The sequence below is a fragment of the Mobula hypostoma genome, chromosome 6 (assembly GCF_963921235.1).
Source record: "Mobula hypostoma chromosome 6, sMobHyp1.1, whole genome shotgun sequence".
Lineage (NCBI taxonomy): Eukaryota > Metazoa > Chordata > Chondrichthyes > Myliobatiformes > Myliobatidae > Mobula > Mobula hypostoma.
The window spans coordinates 96,022,023-96,045,808 of record NC_086102.1 but is presented as its reverse complement, the minus strand read 5'-3'; the positions used below and the strand labels follow the sequence as shown (position 1 = coordinate 96,045,808).

Below are 23,786 nucleotides of genomic sequence, written 5' to 3'. Positions count from 1 at the left end.
ATAGTGGAGATGAATGTGATAGAGGTACTTAAGGTGTTTATGAGGCCCTCAGATGGGCCGTGAATGCAGAAGAGATTACTTCAGTTAGGCATTTAATTACTAATGTAATTAGTTAGACACATTGTGGGCCGAATGTCTGTAACTGTGCTGTACTGTTCTATATTCGATGTACCAGAACCTGTTGTACCCTAGGTTTAAGAGTGCTTTTGGAGAGAGATGTCCAGCATAGATAAATGGGTTGAAAAATTCAGAGCAATGCACGGTAGCTAAAGATGTAGTTTGGCTGAAGGAAATTTGAATGAAGATTTTGGAATGCTGATCAAGGACCTGTCAGGTGGAAGAGCGGGAAGGGGTGGACTGGGTAAAGAATAGAGAATCGGGCTGAAGGAAATTTGAATGAAGATTTTGGAATGCTGATCAAAGGCCTGTTAGGTGGAAGAGCGGGAAGGGGTGGACTGGGTAAAGAATAGAGAATCGGGCTGAAGGAAATTTGAATGAAGATTTTGGAATGCTGATCAAGGACCTGTCAGGTGGAAGAGCGGGAAGGGGTGGACTGGGTAAAGAATAGAGAATCGGGCTGAAGGAAATTTGAATGAAGATTTTGGAATGCTGATCAAAGGCCTGTTAGGTGGAAGAGCGGGAAGGGGTGTACTGGGTAAAGAATAGAGAATCGGGCTGGGCAGTGCAAGAACAAAGGACGTTTGCTGTTTGAGCAGAAGGATGAGCCCAGGCTGAAACAATTCTGTTGATGGACTGGAGCTGGAGAAACAGATGCCACTGATCAAATATCTGTTCAGTGAATGAAATATTATGTCATCTGGTGCTATTTTCTGACTGCAGCTTAAAACTCCTGCCCAGCTGGAGCTCAGCATCGACAGTGGAAACTGCTTCCTACCACAGGGCAGCATCTGTGAAACATTAAGTGTGGGAGGATTGAAGCCCTGACCATAGACAACAATAAGCTACCGGCGATCAGTGCAGGATAAAGGGGGTGATTGGAAGAGGATGAAATGGTTAGGGTAGGGTGAAGAGAACAAGAAAAGCAAAACTGTAATCCCAAAAAACATTGAGCGATTTTGAAGATGCCATTAAATGTTAATCTGTTCTACTGCAGAGAGGCTTATTCCAAATTCGATGATGTCATGCGCTGTATTTCTCTCAAATGGAAAATAATTGGGAAAACTTAATGTATAAGTCCTTTCCTTAGGAAATATTTCATAGAAACATAGAAAACCTACAGCACAATACCAGCCCTCCGGCCCACAAAGTTGTGCTGAAAATGTCCCTACCTTAGAAATTATTAGGGTTACCTGTAGCCCTCTATTTTTCTAAGCTCCATGTACCTGTCCAAAAGTCACTTAAAAGACCCTAACGTATCTGCCTCCACCACCATCGCCGGCAGCCCATTCCACGCACTCTGCATAGAAAGAACTTACCCCTGACATCTCTGTACCTACTCCCAAGACCTTAAACCTGTGCCCTCTTGTGGCAGCCATTTCAGCCCTGGGAAAAAGCCTCTGACTATCCACACGATCAATGCCTCTCATTATCTTGTACATCTCTATCAGGTCACCTCTCATCCTCCGTCGCTCCAAGGAGAAAAGGCCGAATTCACTCAACCTATTCTCATAAGGCATGCTCCCCAATCCAGGCAACATCCTTGTAAATCTCCTCTGCACCCTTTCTATGGCTTCCACATCCTTCCTGTAGTGAGGCGACCAGAACTGAGCACAGTACTCCAAGTGGGGTCTGACCAAGGTCTTGTATAAGACCATAAGACAAAGGAGCAGAAGTCGGCCATTTGACCCATCGAGTCCTCTCCGCCATTTTATCATGAGCTGATCCATTCTCCCATTTAGTCCCACTCCCCCGCCTTTTCATCATAACCTTTGATGCCCTGGCTACTCAGATACCTATCAATCTTTGCCTTAAATACACCCAATGACTTGGTCTCCACTGCCACCCATGGTAACAAATTCCATAGATTCACCACCCTCTGGCTAAAAAAATTTCTTCGCATTTCTGTTCTGAATGGGCGCCCTTCAATCCTTAAGTCAGGCGCTCTCGTACTAGACTCCCCCATCATGGGAAACAACTTTGCCACATCCACTCTGTCCATGCCTTTCAACATTCGAAATGTTTCTATGAGGTCCCCCCTCATTCTTCTAAACTCCAAGGAATACAGTCCCAGAGTGGACAAACGTTCCTCATATGTTAACCTTCTCATTCCCAGAATCATTCTAGTGAATCTTCTCTGTACCATCTCCAATGTCAGCACATCCTTTCTTAAGTAAGGAGCCCAAAACTGCCCACAGTACTCCAAGTGAGGTCTTATCAGTGCCTTATAGAGCCTCAACATCACGTCCCTGCTCCTCTACTCTATTCCTCTAGAAATGAATGCCAACATTGCATTCGCCTTCTTCACCACCGACTCAACCTGGAGGTTAAACTTAATTGTATCCTGTACGAGGACTCCCAAGTCCCGTTGCATCTCAGAACTTTGAATCTTTCCCCATTTAAATAATAGTCTGCCCGTTTATTATTTCTGCCAAAGTGCATAACCATACACTTTCCAACATTGTACTTCATTTGCCACTTCTTTGCCCATTCTTCCAATCTATCCAAGTCTCTCTGCAGACTCTCCGTTTCCTCAGCACTACCAGCCCCTCCACCTATCTTCGTATCATCAGCAGACTTAGCCACAAAACCATCTATTCCATAATCCAAATCATTGATGTACAATGTAAAAAGAAGCGGCCTCAACACGGACACCTGTGGAACACCACTGGTAACCGGCAGCCAACCAGAATAGGATCCCTTTATTTCCACTCTCTGCTTCCTGCCAATCAGCAAACGCCCTATCCACGTATGTAACTTTCCCGTAATTCCATGGGCTCTTATCTTGTTAAACAGCCTCATGTGTGGCACCCTGTCAAAGGCCTTCTGAAAATCCAAATATACAACATCCACTGCATCTCCCTTGTCTAGCTTACTAGTAATTTCATCAAAAAATTGCAATAGGTTTGTCAGGCAGGAGTTTCCTTTAAGGAAACCATGCTGAGTTCTGCCTATCTTGTCATATGCCTCCAGGTACTCTGTAACCTCATCCTTGACAATCGACTCCAACAACTTCCCAACCCCCGATGTCAAGCTAACAGGTCTATAATTTCCTTTTTGCTTCCTTGCCCCCTTCTTAAATAGCGGAGTGACATTTGCAATCTTCCAGTCCTCTGGAACCATGCCAGAATCTATCGACTTTTGAAAGATCAACGCTAACGCCTCCACAATCTCCACAGCTACTTCCTTCAGAACACGCGGGTGCATTCCATCTGGTCCAGGAGATTTATCTGCCTTTAGACTATTCAGCTTCCTGAGTACCTTCTCTGTCGTAATTGTGACTGGGCACACTTCTCTTCCCTGCCACCCTTGAGTGTCCGGTATACTGCTGATGTCTTCCTCAGTGAAGACTGATGCAAAATACTCGTTCAGTTCCTCTGCCATCTGCTTATCTCCCATTACAATTTCTCCAGCATCATTTTCTATCGGTCCTATATCTACTCTCACCTGTCTTTTATTCTTTATACACTTGAAAAAGCTTTTAGTATCCTCTTTGATATTATTTGCTAGCTTCCTTTCATAGTTAATCTTTTCCCTTGTAATGACCTTCTTAGTTTCCTTTTGTAAGCTTTTAAAAACTTCCCAATCCTCTGTCTTCCCAATAATTTTTGCTTCCTTGTATGCCTTCTCCTTTGCTTTAACTTTGGCTTTGACTTCTCTTGTCAGCCATGGTTGTATCCTTTTTCCATTTGAAAATTTCTTCTTTTTTGGAATATACCTGTCTTGCACCTTCCTCACTTCTCGCATAAACTCCAGCCACTGCTGCTCTGCCATCCTTCCCGCCAGTGTCCCTTTCCAGTCAGCTTTGGCCAGTTCCTCTCTCATACCACTATAATTTCCTTTACTCCACTGAAATACCGACACATCAGATTTCGGCTTCTCTTTTTCAAATTTCACAGTGAACTCAATCATGTTATGATCACTGCCTCCTAAGAGTTCCTTCACCGCAATCTCTCTAATCACCTCCCATTCATTACACAATACCCAATCCATTACAGCCGATCCCCTAGTGGGCTCAACAACAAGCTGTTCTAAAAAGCCATCTCGCAGACATTCTACAAATTCTCTCTCTTGAGATCCAATGCTGACCTGATTTTCCCAATCTACTCGCATGTTAAAATCCCCCACAATTATCATAACACTGCCCTTCTGACAAGCCTTTTCTATTTCCTGTTGTAATTTGTAGTCCACATCACTGCAGCTGTTTGGAGGCCTGTATATAACTGCCATCAGGGTCCTTTTACTCCTGTGATTTCTTAGCTCAACCCATAAAGATTCTGCCCTTCCGATCCTATTTCACCTCTTTCTAATGACTTACTATCATTTCTCACCAATAAAGCCACGCCACCCCCTCTGCCTACCTTCCTATCCTTCCAATACACTGTGTATCCTTAGACATTCAACTCCCAGAGACATGCATCCTTTAGCCAGGTCTCAGTGATGGCCACAATATCATACCTGCCAATCTGTAGCTGTACAACAAGATCATCCACCTTATTCCTTATGGTGCGTGCATTTAAGTATAACACCTTAAGACCATATAGCTGCAACATTACCTCTCGGCTTCTAAATTAAATTCCACAATTAATGAAGGCCAATACACTGTATGCTTTCTTAACCAGAGAGTCAACCTGCGCTGCTGCTTTGAGCGTCTTATGGACTCGGACCCCAAGATCCCTCTGATCCTCCACACTGCCAAGAGTCTTGCCATTAATATTATATTCTGCCATCGTACTTGATCTACCAAAATGAACCGCTTCACACTTATCTGGGTTGAACTCCATCTGCCACTTCTCAGCCCAGTTTTGCATCCTATCAATGTCCCGTTGTAACCTCTGACAGCCCTCCACACTATCCACAACACCCCCAACCTTTGTGTCATCAGCAAACCCATCCTTCCACTTCCTCATCCAGGTTATTTATAAAAATCATGAAGAGTAAAGGCCCCAGAACAGATCCCTGAGGTACACCACTGGTGACCGACCTCCATGCAGAATATGACCCATCTACAACCACTCTTTGCCTTCTGTGGGCAAACCAGCTCTGGATGCACAAAGCAATGTCACCTTGGATCCCATGCCTCCTTACTTTCTCAATAAGCCTTGCATGGGGTACCTTATCAAATGCCTTGCTGAAATCCATGTACACTAGATCTACTGCTCTTCCTTCATCAATGTGTCTAGTCACATTCTCAAAAAATTTCATTCAATGAACATATATTTGATCAGTGCACAAAAAAACTTTGAGAAAAACTCCAGTCCAATATGGTCTGCTGCTGTGCAGCCCAACACAACAGCATTTCATAGTCATAGTCATACTTTATTGATCCCGAGGGAAACTGGGTTTCGTTACAGTTGCACCAACCAAGAATAGAGTATAAATATAGCAATATAAAACCATAATTAATTATGTACAAAACATAATAAAGTTTTGTAGTTTTAAGACAGCTGAACATCTGTTTTTAGCAATATTAAGTATGTAAAGGAGGTAATTATTCAGCCTTTAATGTATTTGTTTGTTTAAAGTGTTAGTTGATGTGGGAATGGTCAAAAAGAGCCAAATTGCCATTAATAATTTCCTTCTCTCCAAGCCTCTTAGTAAGTTCTACCCATACTTACCTTTCCCAAATCATGTATGGTCTATTAGTGTGGAAAATGGATGTTCAACGTTGAAGCTAAATCACATCACTGGGTCTAACAGTTTCTTTCTTGCTTTTCAGTGTCAATATTGGCTGAATCTGAAAAGATTAAGAACATTCTGGCAAAGCATGGTTTACAAGTTGAGACTGTTTCTGATGTTTTTCCAATCAAAGTGCAGCCAGGAAGAATCTTGAGCCACATATATGCAAAGTTGGGTAAGTGCTGCTTAAAGCTGATAACTTCACACAGAGCACTGGATACCAGCATGAGAGAGGAAATCACAGATTTGCAACAAACATTTTAACAGATAATTAGGTGAATGAGAAAAATGTAAACACTCAAAAAAACAGAAAACATTGGCATTAACAAGGTATGGTTATTGACCCAGGATGTTTTTAATAGTTTTGTTCACTTAGTGGAACTCTGTTCTTTCAGTCACGTATTTCTCTTGTTTTCTACTTTCTTCCTGTCTGTCCCTCACCTGCCTGTCACCTCTTCCAGTGCCCCTCCTCCTTCCCTTTCTCCTTTGATCCACTCTCCTCTCCTATCAGCTTCCTCCTTCCTTAGCCCTTACCTTTTCCACCTATCACCTCCTGGATTTTTACTTCATTACATTGCGCCCCCCCCCCCCAACTTTGCCACCCACCTGGCTGCACCTATCACCTTCTAACTTGTTCCCCTTCTTCTCTTCCCACCTTCTTATTCTGGTATCTTCACCCCCCCCCCTACTTTCCAGTCCTCATGAAAGATCTCAGCCTGAAGCAACGACTGTTTATTCCTCTCCATGGATACTGCCTGACCTGCTGAGTTCCTCCAGCATTTTGTGTGTGTTGCTCTGGACTGCCAGCATCTGCAGGATCTAATGTGTTTATGATTTTATCTCCTAATAGGATGCAACAAGAAATTGAATCTTAGTGGCCGCCCATATAGACATATTGGCGTTCTTGGTACCTCGAAGTTGTACGTGATCAGAAACCAGACCTTCTCGTTTACTCCACAGGTAAACTGGAAGCCATTGCTGCAATTTTTGCACTGTCTTTGAATGTGTTTGTTTAGGATACAAAGCTCAAATTCAGAGTTAGCTTGTATATTTTTGATGTGTTTTAAATGTCACTGAACATTTACAGCAAAACATTTAAGTTTGTTGAATGGACAGGATAGGTGTGATTTCCTAAGCAGTTCACAGGAGCTGCACTTGCTCAGACTGAGACTCTTGAGCCTGGTCCATTATTAATAACTTAGGATCCTGGCAACTGTTCCACTTCCCTCCCTTACCCAAGACGCTGGATTCCTCTGTCCACCGAAGACCAACCTGCCTCAGCCTTGATCACTGGCACTACATTCAAATAAACTTCAGATTCAAACAACCCAAGGAAAGGAATTCTTCGTCTTTTTCTTATTCCGAAACTGTGTCCCCTGTTTCGAGGCTCTCCAGGAAGGGAATCTTGTAAATTCCCCCCAAAGTTTCACCTCCAAAATTCCACTAAGTATTGGCCCAAATGGAACATCCTTTCTTTGTTAGGTGACTTCTCATCCAGGGACAGGGTCCCCTGAATTACTTTGAAAGTATTACTTCTTGTGGAAGTATATATCCTGAAAAAAGGAAACTCTGTGTATATAGTGTTGCAATGTCCTGTACAGCTGTAACCTGATTTCTTTAATACAAATAGAAAATGAAAGGGAAATGCTGGAAATATGCAGCAGATCAGGCAGCATCTGTCAAAAGAGAAACAGTTAACACAAAGAAGTAAACAGGACCTTGTCCCTTTTCTTACCAATGTCATTGGTACCAATATATGTACCACAACTTCCGGCAGCTCACTTTCCACATAAGGATGCTGGTGACCTGACCTGAAGCATCTTTGACCCTGGCACTTGGGAGGTATCGTGCCATCTGGGACTCTTTTTCATGTTTGCAGAATCTGCTCCCCATGCCCCTGATTGAATATTGTTGTTTATTTATTTGCGGGTTTATTGAGATACCGTGCAGAATAGGCCCTTCGAGCCCTTCGAGCCTTGTCGCCCAGCAGTCCCCCAATTTGATCCTAGTCTAATCACAGGACAATTTATAATGACCAATTGACCCACCAAGCAGCCCATCTTTGAACGTGGGAGGAAACTGAAGCACTCAGAGGAAACTCATGCAGTCATGGGGAGAATGTACAAATTCCTTACAGGCAGTGTGGGGAACAGAACCCATGTCGCTGGTACTGTAAAGCATTGTGCTAACCACCGCACTACTGTAATGCCCCAAGTATGTTTTATATGACCAAACAGTATCACCAATACTCTCCTCTTTCCCCTCCCTTTGCTTCTGCCAGCACGCCAGACTCAGTGCAAGAGCCGTGGTTGCTGCAGCTTTCCCCCTAACAGGTCACCCTCAACAGTATCCAAAGTCATATAGTTGTTATTGAGGAGAATGGACATGGGAGCACTCTGCTCTGTCCGCCTATTCTCCTTCCCTGTCCTGACTGTCACCTAACTCCTGCAACTTATGGATGATTACCTCCCTGTAGCTCTTGTCTATCACCTCCACATTCTGTTGAATGAGCTGAAGGTCAGGCAGCTGCATCTCCAGGTCCCTAACACCATCTGTAAGAAGTAGATATAGCAATTATGGAGACTGGAGGTCTCCCAGATCTCCCACATCTAGCATGAGGAACACGCCTCTAACCGGGCATCCATTCTCACTACTCAAACTAGGTACCAACAGACAAAAAAAACTCAAGCTATCCTCTGCCCTTCCTCACCGAACCCACTTTACCTTGGTAGATGCTCTGAACGTTAGATTATACTGATTGAACTTCCTGTGAATCTGTACAGAGGATTTCTGCTGTTGAATTACTTTCAGTGATGCTTTTTCTGTCTTTTACTGGACAGTTTATTGATCTGCACCAATTTTACTTGGCCTTGGACAACCGCATGATTGTGGAAATGCTCAGGACCGACCTCGCCTACCTCTTCTGCACCTGGAAGATGACAGGCCGTCCAATGGTCACCTTTCCGATCACTAAAACCATGCTGAGTAAGGGTTCATTTGTCCTGACACATTTTGGACATAATAGTGTGAAATTTAATCATAGCAATTGGTATCATAGTTAGCTCCTCACATCAAAGGAATGCTTAGAAGGTGTGTATGGTACATCAGTAGTACTAGTTATTCTTCTATAATTACTTCAGAAAAGCATATTTCATCTGAAGATTGTTTTCTTGCCCACCGGCTTTCCCTTTGCGAAGAAAGAACAGTGAAGTTAGGGCAACAAAAGTATTTTGGAAATATAGTTATAGTTGCAGGAGAGTACGGTGTGCCAATGATCAGATAATGATTCAGTGATATTGATGAAGGGACAGACACCGGCCAGTAAGTGGGAGGTTGTTGGTGTGGAATTCTGTTTCAAACGCACAACAGGAGCACTATAAAGGCGATGTAGCCTGAGTTAATATTCTGTCGGAAAGTTGCTGCCTATGGCAGTGCCTCAGTATTAGAAGTATCAGCCGAAATATCAGTGCCCAAATCTCTGGAGCACTTGAGTGTAAGGTGATATAGGATGATCTGAGCTTAATAATGCAGCTATATAAAAGTGCTCAGATATGTAGGGTGTTCAGAGAATAGGCACAGAGACAAAGAGAGGCAGCTGATAGTATTACTACATCACTGCTCCAGTGATTTGGGTTCAGCTGATAGAATTACTGCATCACAGCTCCAGTGATCTGAATTACAACTGATAGATTTACTGCATCACTGCTCCAGTGATCTGGGTTCAGTCCTAACCTCACGTGATGCCTGTGTGGAGTTTGCATATTCTCCACGTGACAATGTGAGTTTCTCCCCACATCCCAAAGACCTGCAGGCAGGGAGGTTAATTGCTACTGCAAATTGCCCCATAGTGTGTGGGTTTGGTGCTGGAACCTGGGGGGAGTTGAGGGAAATGTGGGGAGAATGAAATGGGATTGATGCTTGATGATCTCAGACTGAAAGGCCTGTTTCCATGTTGTATAACTCAATGAAAATGCGCAGGAAACATTGTAAAATATCTGAATGGGATGCAGGGCTATGTGTTTAACTGTGTAGAGAAAACATGTTGTTATTCCCTTCTAGGTCACCATTAGTAATGTGGTGCAATATAGTTTATGCTTTCGAGTGACCTTTAGAGTACTACCCATAACGAGGAACATCCCCTGTGTCATTTCAGTATTCTTCCTGCTCTGCTCCTCCAGAGGGTATTTACTGGAGCATTGTGAGTTCTAACGTATGGGAAAGTATGCAGTTAATAATAATACAAACGTAGTAACCATGAGGCAGCATGGTAGTGTAGTGGTTAGCACAACGATTTACAGTACCAGTGACACGGGTTCAATTCCCATCACAAGTGTAGTGGTTAACACAACGTTTTACAATACCAGTGACTTGGGTTCAATTCTCATCACATAGTAGTGTAGTGGTTAGCACAACGTTTTACAGTACCAGTGACCCGGGTTCAGTTCCCACCGCATGTTAGTGTAGTGGTTAGCACAACGTTTTACAGTACCAGTGACCCGGGTTCAGTTCCCACCGCATGTTAGTGTAGTGGTTAGCACAACGTTTTACAGTACCAGCGACCCATGAGGCTACTTAACGAGATAAGAACACATGGAATTACGGGAAAGTTACATACGTGGATGGAGCGTTGGCTGATTGGTAGGAAACAGAGAGTGGGAATAAAGGGATCCTATTCTGGTCGGCTGCCGGTTACCAGTGGTGTTCCACAGGGGTCCGTGTTGGGGCCGCTTCTTTTTACGTTGTACATCAACGATTTGGATTATGGAATAGATGGCTTTGTGGCTAAGTTTGCTGACGATACGAAGATAGGTGGAGGGGCCGGTAGTGCTGAGGAAATGGAGAGTCTGCAGAGAGTCTTGGATAGATTGGAAGAATGGGCAAAGAAGTGACAAATGAAGTACAATGTTGGAAAGTGTATGGTTATGCACTTTGGCAGAAGTAATAAACGGGCAGACTATTATTTAAATGGGGAAAGAATTCAAAGTTCTGAGATGCAACGGGACTTGGGAGTCCTCGTACAGGATACCCTTAAGTTTAACCTCCAGGTTGACTCGGTAGTGAAGAAGGCGAATGCAATGTTGGCATTCATTTCTAGAGGAATAGAGTATAGGAGCAGGGATGTGATGTTGAGGCTCTATAAGGCACTGGTGAGACCTCACTTGGAGTACTGTGGGCAGTTTTGGTCTCCTTATTTAAGAAAGGATGTGCTGACGTTGGAGATGGTACAGAGAAGATTCACTAGAATGATTCCGGGAATGAGAGGGTTAACATATGAGGAACGTTTGTCCACTCTTGGACTGTATTTCTTGGAGTTTAGAAGAATGAGGGGAGACCTTATAGAAACATTTCGAATGTTGAAAGGCATGGACAGAGTGGATGTGGCAAAGTTGTTTCCCATGATGGGGGCGTCTAGTACGAGAGGGCATGACTTAAGGATTGAAGGGTGCCCATTCAGAACAGAGATGCGAAGAAATTTTTTTAGCCAGAGGATGGTGAATCTATGGAATTTGTTGCCACAGGCAGCAGTGGAGGCCAAGTCATTGGCTGTATTTAAGATAGAGATTGATAGGTATCTGAGTGGCCAGGGCATCAAAGGTTATGATGAAAAGGCGGGGGAGTGGGACTAAATGGGAGAATGGATCAGCTCATGATAAAATGGCGGAGCAGACTCGATGGGCTGAATGGCCGGCTTCTGCTCCTTTGTCTTATGGTCTTATGGACCCGGGTTTTATTCCACCACTGTCTGTAAGGAGTTTATAAGTTCTCCCCGTGACCGTGTGGGTTTCCTCCGGGTGCTCTGAATTCCTCCCAAAGTCCAAAGATGTACCAATTGATAGTTTAATTGGTCTTTGTAAGTTGTTCTGTGATTAGGCTTGGGTTTAAATGGGGGATTGTAGGGCTGCGGGAGGGCCTTCTCCGCACTCTATGTCAGTAGTCACTAACAACTTATTTACAGAGTACTTCTCATGCCAACGTGCTCGGAAAGATCTAGTCTGTCTATTAAGTTCATAAGTTCAGCTGCCTCAGAGATCACGTTTGACAGATCATTAATATGAATTTTGAAATCACTTGTGCTGACAATCCTGTCGTAGGGTATGGCAAAAAGGCAGCTGCATGGGGTTGAGTGGGATCTGGGATCAGCCTTCATGAAATGGCGGAGCAGACACGATGGGCTGAATGGCCTAATTCTGTTCCCATGTCTTATGGTAGTTCAATATAATAAAGAAGTCAGAGAGAAAGTAGGCATTGGATGTAGGAGGACAATAAATGATAATGCAGAGGACAGGATCTGTACAACAAATTTTAAACATACTGTATGTCTCTCAAACCTTGTTGACAGATAGTAGATTGCACCTAAAATGCTTTTTCAGCACAGTGGCATGCCCACCGACTCCACCGACTCGGCCAGTAGGCTGAAGCTGTCCTAGTTAGGGGTACACAGTTCAGATAACTGACTGTATTCATTTGGCTTTAACTAGGGCTCAGTTAAGAATATCAAATCAATGTTTGTGCGGTAGTATAATCACTTCAGATAAAAGTCTTATTTGAGAGGAATCTCATATTTAAAAGAGCAGCTTAAACAGAGTAGCTTGGGGTGGTGCCACAGGGGAGATAGAAGGTGTTTTCTGTTAGTTCAGTCTGGGGGGCCCTTCCAGTGACTCTTACAGGACCCTTAGCAACAGTAATGTACAAATGAATCGTAAAGTTCAAGCTGATGGTTCCCTAAAAGTGGCAATGCAAGTGGATAGAGTGTTAAAGAAGGCACGTGGCTTGCTTGTCTTTGTTGATCTGAGCATCGAGTACGACAAACAGGAATTCATTTGATTAGCATGCATTTGGAGAATTGAATGTAATTCTCATCACTTCATTACAGGAAGGCTTTGGAGGGTTTGGAGAAGGTGCAGACAAGGTTTTTGCTAAAGGACAAGTTATCCAAACTTGAATTATTTTCTCTGGAGTGCCCTACGCTGAAGGGAGACCTGATAGAAGTCCATAATATTATGAGGGACGTAGACAATTAGTGTCCATTTCCCAGGCAAGAAATATAAGTACTAGAGGATGGGCATTAAAGGTGAAAGGGGAAAACTTTAAGGGAGAAGTTTATTTTTACACAGAGAGTGGTAGTGCCTGGAACAGGTGGTAGAGGAAGCAGATATGATGAGGCTACATAAATACGAAGGGATATAGACCCTGTGCAGGCAGAAAAGATCTGTATAATTTGGCAGTGTGGCCAGCAGAGACATTATGGGCTGAAGGGCCATGCATGTGCTCAAGATTTTATTCTTTGTGTGACTGCACTGGGAATTTCACAGTTACTGCACAGTTGTTAAATCTGCCCTCTCTCTGTTGCAGCCGAGGACGGAACAGACATTGACTCCAACATTCTTTGCACCCTGCGAAAGCTGCACGATGGTTATTTTGGAGGGGCCAGGTATGGAGTTACTTATTGTCACTTCTGTTTGAATTATTGCCATTGTTTGAGCAGCGGTGTTTTGTAGAAGTACCTAATTATGAATATACTGGTTAAATTTTTAGGATAAAAACCGGGAAACTGTCGGAATTTCTGATTACCTCATGCTACACACATCTGAGTTTCATGGATCCAGGACCTGATGGTTTCCTTTTGGATGATTATTTCAGTGAAGGCAGTTTCACTCCTACAACAGAGGCGGCAGAGTCTGTATCTGTACATGATTCATGCTACAGAAATGATGGTAGGAGTCCTCCACTTCACTGCTGTCATTTATTCACTTTCCACTGCTGCTTTTGCATGTTACAAATTAGGTGGAATCAAAATCGCTTCTGTTTATTTTTTCTCTATATCAAATGTTTGTATAGTGAATTTTATTTCAGGTGAGCGAAGCTATATTTGGAAAGTAATTTTAACTTGAATAGAAGTTTGAATACGATGGGAACTAAAGTGTTTGTTCCTATTTGCCATTCCCAGTCAGATGTGCTATAAGTACTCTCACTGTTTTGTATAAAGAGCTTGAGATGATCCTTGGAGCGTATAATGTGTGGAAGCAGTTCATTAGCTTGGCCTTTTCGTGGAAAACCAGCAGGAAGGTTCAATAAAGAAAACCAAGTCAGTGAGTATATTGGTGTGGAAATAGCTGTGATAGAAAGGCCGTAGCAATGGCTGAGAAAGCTGAAAGCTAACAACAGGAATTCTGCAGATGCTGGAAATTCAAGCAACATACATCAAAGTTGCTGGTGAACGCAGCAGGCCAAGCAGCATCTATAGGAAGAGGTGCAGTCGACGTTTCAGGCCGAGACCCTTCGTCAGGACTAAAAGCTGTTGCTGTGCTGCTGTGAGACTGAGGGAAATGGAGATCTCTGTCTGATAAATCCCTTAGGAAATCAGCAGCTCAGAATCAAAATCACATTTATTATCACTGACGTATGACTTGAAATTTGTTGTTTTGTGGTAGCAGCACAGCACAAGACATAAAAATCTGTAAATTACAAAAATTACGTAAATAGTGCAAAGGAAAAAGGAATAATGAGGTGCTTTTGTGGGTTCATCAACCGTTTAGAAATCTGATAGTTGGGGAGGGGGAGAAGCAATTGGCGTGGAGAGTGAACAGACTGCGACTACACCCAAGACAGCTTGATATTGAGAAGTATTAAACCCTGGGAGAATAAAAGGTTTTCTGAAATCACAGAAGGATATAAAATTTTGAATATAAAATATTCCTTGGGATTCACAGAATGTTGCTGCTTTTTCTATGCACAGTTCACACGTAATGTGGCTGATTGTAAGTCGAGCTGTGGGTGCTGGTGTACAGAAATAGGCCATTCTGCTCACCACTTTGCTGCTGACCCTTTTGCCTATCTACACTAATTCCATATGCCTGTATTCGATTTATATCTTCTACGCCTTGCTTATTTTAGTGTCTGTCAAAATATCTCTATATCTGGTGTCATCACCTCCTCTGGCAGCACTTTCTACAAACCCCATTTCCAGAAAAGTTGGGATATTTTCCAAAATGCAATGAAAACAAAAATCTGCGATATGTTAATTCACGTGAACCTTTATTTAACTGACAAAAGTACAAAGAAAAGATTTTCAATAATTTTACTGACCAACTTAATTGTATTTTGTAAACATACACAAATTTAGAATTTGATGGCTGCAACACACTCAACAAAAGTTGGGACAGAGGCATGTTTACCATTGTTACATCACCTTTCCTTTTAATAACACTTCTTAATCATTTTGGAACTGAGGATACTAATTGTAGTAGATTTGCAATTGGAAATTTTGTTCATTCTTGTTTGATACAAGACTTCAGCTGCTCAACAGTCCGTGGTCTCCGTTGTCTGATTCTCCTCTTCATGATGCGCCATACATTTTCAATAGGAGATAGATCTGGACTGGCAGCAGGCCAGTAAAACACATGCACTCTGTATCTACTAAGCCACGCTGGTGTAGCCCATGCAGAATGTGGTCCGGCATTGTCCTGCTGAAATAAGCATGGACGTCCCGGGAAGAGACGTCGCCTTGATGGCAACATATGTCTCTCTAAAATCCTAATATACACCTCAGAGTCAATGGTACCTTCACATACATGCAACTCATCCATGCCGTGGGCACTGATGCACCCCCATACCATCACAGATGCTGGCTTTTGCACCTTTCGCTGATAACAATCTGGATGGTCGTTTTCATCTTTGGCACGGAGAACTCAACGCCCGTTTTTTCTGAAAATTAACTGAAATATGGACTCATCTGACCACAGCAAACGGTTCCACAGTCTTTCGGTCCATCTGAGATGAGCTCGGGCCCAGAGAACTCGCTGGCGTTTCTGCATAGAGTTGATGTATGGCTTCCTCCTTGCGTAGTACAGTTTCAAGTTGCATTTCTGGATGCAGCGATGGACTGTGTTGAGTGACAATGGTTTTCCGAAGTACTCCCAAGCCCAGGTGGCTGTAATTGTCACGGTAGCATGACGGTTTCTTAGGCAGTGCCACCTGAGGGCTCAAAGATCACGCGGATTCAACAGTGGTTTCCGACTTTGCCCTTTACGCACTGAGATGTCTCTGAATTCTCTGAATCTTTTCACAATATTATGTACTGTAGATGTTGAAAGACCTAAATTCCCTGCAATCTTGCGTTGAGAAATGTTCTTTTTGAACTGACTAACAATTCTCTCACGAATTTTGGCACAAAGGGGTGAGCCACGACCCACACCACGACGCATCCTTGCTTGCAAAGACTGAGCCTTTGATGGACGCTACTTTTATACCCAGTCATGATACCTCACCTGATACCAATTAGCCTGCTTAATGTGGAGTCTTCCAAACCGGTGTTACTTGAATATTCTGTGCACTTTTCAATCTTATTTTAACTCTGTCCCAACTTTTGTTGAGGGTGTTGCAGCCATCAAATTCTAAATTTGTATATATTTACAAAATACAATTAAGTTGGTCAGTAAAACTATTGAAAATCTTTTCTTTGTACTTTTGTCAGTTAAATAAAGGTTCACGTGAATTAACATATCACAGATTTTTGTTCTTATTGCATTTTGGAAAATATCCCAACTTTTCTGGAAATGGGGTTTGTAGATATCAGCCACTTCCTGTTTACAAAACAAAATTCCCCTCAGATCTCTCATCTTAAACCTATGCTGTCTTCTTCTTGAGACCCATCAGGTTACCTTTGGCCTTCAGGACTTCAAGGAAAACAAAGGCAGTCGTATCCAGAATGCCTCCAATATAAAGTCCTCCAATCCAGGCAGCATCTCGATGTACTGTATCTTTCCTGCACTCTATTCATTCCAACTCCAGCCACCATGTAGTGTGGTAATCATACCTGTACATAGTAATCTATATGCACTCTAGTTGGTGTTTTATAAATATTATGTCCTAACTTTTATATTCTATGCTCCAACCGTTGACACCGAAAATGCCAAATGTTTGGACTTAAAGCCCAAAGTCCCTGTATTCCTCATCAAAGTTCCTTGGTGCCCTACCATTTACTGTGTATATCCTATCCCTTCTTCTCAAAATGCATTACCTTGCACTTGTTGGGATTAAATTTCACCTGCCAATTCTCCACCCAACTTTCTAACTGATACATAACCCACTGTACCTTTAGACCATGTTGCACACTATCCACAACACCACCAATTTATGTACTCAGCAAACTTACTACATTCCTCCTACATTCCCATCAAAATCATCGGCATATGTCACCAAAAAACAGTCCCAGCACCAGTCCCTGTGGTACACCACTGGTCGGACTTCCAATCAGAAAAGCATCCTCCTACCATTCCCTCTCCCTCCTACCACCATACATTTTGGATACAGCTTACATTGTACTTCAATGTTCTGGGCCAGCCTATCTTGCAGGATGTTGCCAAATGCTTACTAAAGTCTACATGGACAATGTTTACTTCCTAGATTTCATCTGTATTCTTAGTTAACTCCTCGAAAGTTCAGTCAACATAGTGATGCAGAAACCTATACTAACTATCCCTGATCATGCCTGCCTTTCCAAATGTACATATTGGACTTTCTCAAATAATTTTTCTCCCACTGGTGTAAGGCTCACTGGCCTGTACTTGTCCTACTTGATCTCTTCAATAAAAAAAGCTGTCCTCCTGCACACTTGTGGCTAGTAAAGATGCAAAAATCTCCATCAGGTCCCCAGTTCTCCTCCCTTATTTACCACAGCATTCTTGAATGTATACCATTTTAGCCCCAGAGATTTAACCACCCTTTCATTCAAGTTCATAGTACATTTATGTAATATCAAAGTACATATATGTCACCATATTCAAGCCTGACTAGGTAGTGGGTAGTGGCTCCATATGGCACTACTACAGGGCATGACGACCTTGCCTTACATGAGTCCTGGGCTCAGCTGGCTCCGGCTGACAGTACCTGGTATGGACCCCTATCCAGGGTTACAGATGCCCCTGCTTTGTGGGTATGTTCGGGAGAAGAGAAGGCTAAGGAGTAAACCCTACACAAATCCGGAGTGGAGCTCCTAAGGTGGTTGGCTGATGTATCACGTCACCTCCCGGCAGCTCCTGCAGCCAAGCTGATGCCAAATATACTGCTTCACATTTCTTTGGACCACATCCGCGAGGCCGAGGGGGGGATCTTGATGTCTGGGCAGCCCAGGATCTCCATAATCATCGCCCAGGTTTGCGCCCCAGAGAGGCAATTGAGTCCTAAACCAGGCACATCCATTGTCTGCTTAGATAGACGAAGCCATTATACAAGCCTGAGATTTGTGAAAGTCAAACTCCTCCACCTTCTTAATGCTGACTTGCTCCAGATTAACTACATACCCCTCCCTGAGCTCACTGTCTTCCACATCCTTTGTCTTGGTGAATACCGATGAGAAGTATTTATTTAAAACCTCATCCATGTCACCCGGCTCTATTCACTCTTTTTGGTTCCTAAGTGACCCACTTTTCCCCTGATTACCCTCTCACTCCTGGTGTGCATACAGAATATCTTGGAAATTTCCTTAATCTTGTTTGTCAATGATCTTTCATAGCCCCTCTTTGCTCTCAATACCTTTCTTAAATTTTCTCCTACAGACTCCATATTCCTCAGGAGATTACATTTATCTATATATGCTATACTTTCCCTTTTTTCCACATATCCTTTGGCTTCTAGCCATCTTTTCCTTTCACCTATACTGGGACTTACTGGCCCTGAACTCCTTTACTTTTGAAGACTGCCCTTCTCTAATTTTATTTTAACCGCAAGTATCTGTTTCCAGTCTTCTTTCATCTGGTCTTTGCTAACACTATTACAATCAGACTTCTCCCAATTTAAAATTAACCTTATCCCTCTCCTTAATAACCTTGAAACTTGTAGGCTAGTGTTCACTGTTCCCAAAGTCTTCTCTGGGTCTGAGTACTGCCTTATCTCACGTAGGTCGCAAAAAACCACCTTGGACATGTTCGACAAATTGTACCTGGTTGAAGCACCACGCTTGAAGTAATCTCAGTTGATATTGGGATAGATATCTTAGCTGATATCAGCTCATTTGCATCTGAACTCCTGTCATCTGTATACCTGTCCACATACTTATTAAATGTACCTAAGGAACCTGCCTCCACCACTTCCTCTGGCACTGTGTCAAGAAAAAGTTGTCCCTTAAGTTCTTATTAAACCTTTCACCTCCAGCATTAAAAAAATTGCAAGTGCATTTTTCTTGTGCTTGCACCTTTCTTGCATGTCTTGTTCTTTAATTCCCACTAACTATAGTGAGGCGTGTAACATAACACTAGCAAACTGATCACGCCTCTTATTCCATTTGGATGATCCCTTCAAGATGTCTCTGTAATTATTGTTAGTATGTTGTCCCTAATCAACGTTGGAACTCCCCCTCCTCTGTAACCACTCGCATGTCACGTATGAAACATCTTTACCCACAAACATTAAGCTGCCTGTGTTGCCACATTTCAGCGGTTAAAATAATGTCAAAGTTTCAGGTGCTGTTATAAGCTCTGAGCTCATCTGACTTTTTTGTGACAGTCATCCCTTACATTAAAGTAAGTAAAGTATAGCTACCAGCCCTCCGGTGCTCCCTAATCTGCTTTGCCCATTTGCACTTGCTTGACTTTTCCTGATTTTTCTTTGATACAGTTGACAATGAAGATGAGCTCATGCAGTACATAAATCACTTGCTACAAAGTACAACACCTGTATCGAAGCGACTTCCTCCAACTTCCTGGAAACCAGGAATGCATCACATGTTTGAGGCTGAGCACACAACGAAGGACGTGATCAAGATGGTGGCCAAAGCAACAGGACTGGAATTACCAAGTAATTAAAACTTTTCACAATTGAGGCAGTGCACTCTTTTCAGAAACTTGCTTGAAGTTTCTTTTGTGATGTATCTGCAATAGATACTGATAAATAAGGATTGATTTTTAAAAACTTAGGCCAATTGATTGTGGTAATGTGATTGTTGGCACCAGTCCTGCTCCCATCCCATGGACTTGTGATCTTGGAACAGTCTGTGAGCGTCGCCGAAGGTGACTTGCTAAAAGTTAGTGGTTTTCAGCAGGGTTGGGAACAGTTTCTGGGGCCTTGTGGCCAGAAATGGTGTTGCTGAAACACCAGTGGAAGCTGTCTTCAGAATGAAGACACAAGCCACTGCAGAGGCCGGAATCTGGAGGCACTTTATCACATGCAGCATGCTGCACAGTGTCCATACCGACCAAGATTTACAGTGTAATCCTCCTTATCCCATTTCCCAGCACTTGGCTTACAGAACTCTTGTCATCCGTATACCTGTCCACATACTTATTAAATGAACCTAAGGAACCTGCCTCCACCACTTCCTCTGGCATTTGATTCCATACATCTACCATTCACTGTGTCAAAAAAAAATTGCCCCTCAGATTCTTCTTAAACCTTTCACCTGAAATATATCCTCTGGTTTTCGATTTCCAGCTCCTGTATAAAAGACCATTCATCCTATCTGTGTGCTTTATAATTTTACATAAATCTACAGTCTCCTACGCTCCAAGGAGTAAAGGGGGAACATAGAACAATACAGCATAGTACGATGTTGTGCCGACCTTTTAACCTACTCAGATCAATCTAACGCTTCCCTCCCACATAGCCTTTCATTTCTCTTTAATCCAATGCCTTTCTAAGGGTCTTGTAAATATCCCCAATGTATTTGCCGCTACCACCGCCACCCCTGAAAGTGTGTTCCATGGACCTACCACTCTCTGTGTTTAAAAAAACTTACCTCTGACTTTCCCCTATTACTTTCCTCCAATCACCTTAAACGTATGTGCTCTCATATTAGCCATTGCCATCCTGGGAAAATGGCACTGGTTGTCCACCCTGTTGATGCCTCTAATACCAAGTCAGCTTTCATCCTTCTTTACTCCAAAGAGAAAAGCCCCAGCTAGTTCAACTTTTTGTCAAGACATGCTTTCTAATCTAGACAGCATCCAGGTAAATCTCCTCTGAACCCTCCTTAAAGCTTCCACATTCCTTCGACAATGAGGTGACCAAAACTGAGCACAATAATGGCCCAAGCACAAACAAGAGGAAATCTGTTGATGCTGGTAATCCAAACAATGCACACAAAATAGTGGAGGAACTCAGCAGGCCAGACAGCATCTATGGAAAAGATTAGATCTTAGAAAATTAGGAAAGAGTAAATAGTTGACATCTCAGGCCAAGTCCTGATGAAGGGTCTCAGCCCAAAATGTCAACTATACTCTTCTCCTGGCCAGTTGAATTCCTCCAACGTTTTATGTGTGTTACAATAATGGCGCAGTCCATCTAACCCTTCCCTTTAACTCAGTCCCTTGAGTCCTGGTAGTAATCTTGTTCCTGCAGCGTCATGTGTGATACATTGTATATCACTGCTCCAAATTGCTTGCAAAATCATTAAAGATGCAGTACCGAGGTGGCCATTCAGCCCATTGCATACTTCTACATATCACCCCTAATGGATTCACCCTCTTGTACCTTTTGGGCAATCACCTCACCACTCAACAAGATGGTCCCCATAGAATCCATCATACACTCAGTGGTTGGAATGGAGGCTCTCTTCAACTCCCTGAGGGTCTCAGTTTTTCAATACTTACAGCTAACCTTATGCCTCATTCTTTGTTTCCCCACAGTGTAACATAGTCTACACGGTTCCCTTATCCCAAAATTGTCATCCCGTGACAGGTGCTGGTGTGTAAGTGAAAGGAAAACAAAGTGCTAGAAACACTGAGTAACTTGGACAACATCAGAGAAACATAGAAACATAGACATAGAAAATAGATGCAGGAATAGGCCATTCGGCCCTTCGAGCCTGCACCGCCATTCAGTATGATCATGGCTGATCATCCAACTCAGAACCCTGTACCAGCCTTCCCTCCATACCCCCCGATCCCTTTAGCCACAAGGGCCATATCTAACTCCCTCTTAAATATAGCCAATGAACTGGCCTCAACTGTTTCCTGTGGCAGAGAATTCCACAGATTCACCACTCTCCGTGTGAAGAAGTTTTTCCTAATCTCGGTCCTAAAAGGCTTCCCCTTTATCCTCAAACTGTGACCCCTCATTCTGGACTTCCCCAACATCGGGAACAATCTTCCTGCATCTAGCCTGTCCAATCCCTTTAGGATTTTATACGTTTCAATCAGATCCCCCCTCAATCTTCTAAATTCCAACAAGTATAAGCCTAGTTCATCCAGTCTTTCATCATATGAAAGTCCTGCCATCCCAGGAATCAATCTGGTGAACCTTCTTTGTACTCCCTCTATGGCAAGGATGTCTTTCCTTAGATTAGGGAACCAAAACTGCACACAATACTCCAGGTGTGGTCTCACCAAGGCCTTGTACAACTGCAGTAGTACCTCCCTGCTCCTGTACTCGAATCCTCTTGCTATAAATGACAGCATACCATTCGCCTTTTTCACCGCCTGCTGTACCTGCATGCCCACTTTCAATGATTGGTGTATAATGACACCCAGGTCTCGTTGCACCTCCCCTTTTCCTAATTGGCCACCATTCAGATAATAATCTGTTTTCCTATTTTTGCCACCAAAGTGGATAACTTCACATTTATCCACATTAAATTGCATCTGCCATGAATTTGCCCACTCACCTAACCTATCCAAGTCACCCTGCATCCTCTTAGCATCCTCCTCACAGCTAACACTGCCACCCAGCTTCGTGTCATCCGCAAACTTGGAGATGCTGCATTTAATTCCCTCATCCAAGTCATTAATATATATTGTAAACAACTGGGGTCCCAGCACTGAGCCTTGCGGTACCCCACCAGTCACTGCCTGCCATTCTGAAAAGGTCCTGTTTATTCCCACTCTTTGCTTCCTGTCTGCCAACCAATTCTCTATCCACATCAATACCTTACCCCCAATACCGTGTGCTTTAAGTTTGCACACTAATCTCCTGTGTGGGACCTTGTCAAAAGCCTTTTGAGAATCCAAATATACCACATCCACTGGTTCTCCCCTATCCACTCTGCTAGTTACATCCTCAAAAAATTCTTTGATATTCGTCAGACATGATTTTCCTTTCACAAATCCATGCTGACTTTGTCCGATGATTTCACCGCTTTATCACAGTTATCACATCTTTGATAACTGACTCTAGCATTTTCCCCACCACCGATGTTAGGCTAACTGGTCTATAATTCCCCGGTTTCTCTCTCCCTCGTTTTTTAAAAAGTGGGGTTACATTAGCCACCCTCTAATCCTCAGGAACTAGTCCAGAATCTAACGAGTTTTGAAAACTAATCACTAATGCATCCACTATTTCTTGGGCTACTTCCTTAAGCACTCTGGGATGCAGACCATCTGGCCCTGGGGATTTATCTGCCTTTAATCCCTTCAATTTACCTAACACCACTTCCCTACTAACATGTATTTCCCTCAGTTCCTCCATCTCACTGGACCCTCTGTCCCCTACTATTTCCGGAAGATTATTTATGTCCTCCTTAGTGAAGACAGAGCCAAAGTAATTATTCAATTGGTCTGCCATGTCCTTGCTCCCCATAATCAATTCACCTGTTTCTGTCTGTCGGGTACCTACATTTGTCTTAACCAATCTTTTTCTTTTCACATATCTAAAAAAGCTTTTACAGTCAGTTTTTATGTTCCCTGCCAGTTTTCTCTCATAATCTTTTTTCCCTTTCCTAATTAAGCCCTTTGTCCTTCTCTGCTGAACTCTGAATTTCTCTTGGTCCTCAGGTGAGCCACTTTTTCTGGCTAATTTGTATGCTTCTTCTTTGGAATTGATACTATCCCTAATTTCCCTTGTCAGCCACAGGTTCACTACCTTCCTTGATTTATTCTTTTGCCAAACTGGGATGAACAATTGTTGTAGGTCATCCATGCGATCTTTAAATGCTTGCCATTGCATATCCACCGTCAACCCTTTAAGTGTCATTTGCCAGTGTTCTTAGCTAATTCACATCTCAAATGAGTGGTAATCAAAAATGAGTGAAATGAGTGGTAATCAAAAAATCTGGGGTACTG

General features: G+C 42.9%; 1 protein-coding gene across 5 annotated transcripts in view; it reads left to right on the top strand.

Annotated features, from left to right (window-relative positions):
• LOC134348223 (phosphorylase b kinase regulatory subunit alpha, liver isoform-like) overlaps positions 1 to 23,786 on the top strand; it is a 180,406-nt gene that overhangs the window by 124,737 nt on the left and 31,883 nt on the right. For all 5 annotated transcript variants that reach the window (XM_063051276.1, XM_063051274.1, XM_063051273.1 and 2 more), the window contains 6 exons: positions 5,837 to 5,971; positions 6,647 to 6,756; positions 8,637 to 8,781; positions 13,150 to 13,228; positions 13,333 to 13,511; positions 19,411 to 19,590. In XM_063051276.1, the coding sequence (XP_062907346.1) occupies positions 5,837 to 5,971; positions 6,647 to 6,756; positions 8,637 to 8,781; positions 13,150 to 13,228; positions 13,333 to 13,511; positions 19,411 to 19,590 (828 nt within the window). The remainder of the gene's footprint in view (positions 1 to 5,836; positions 5,972 to 6,646; positions 6,757 to 8,636; positions 8,782 to 13,149; positions 13,229 to 13,332; positions 13,512 to 19,410; positions 19,591 to 23,786) is intronic.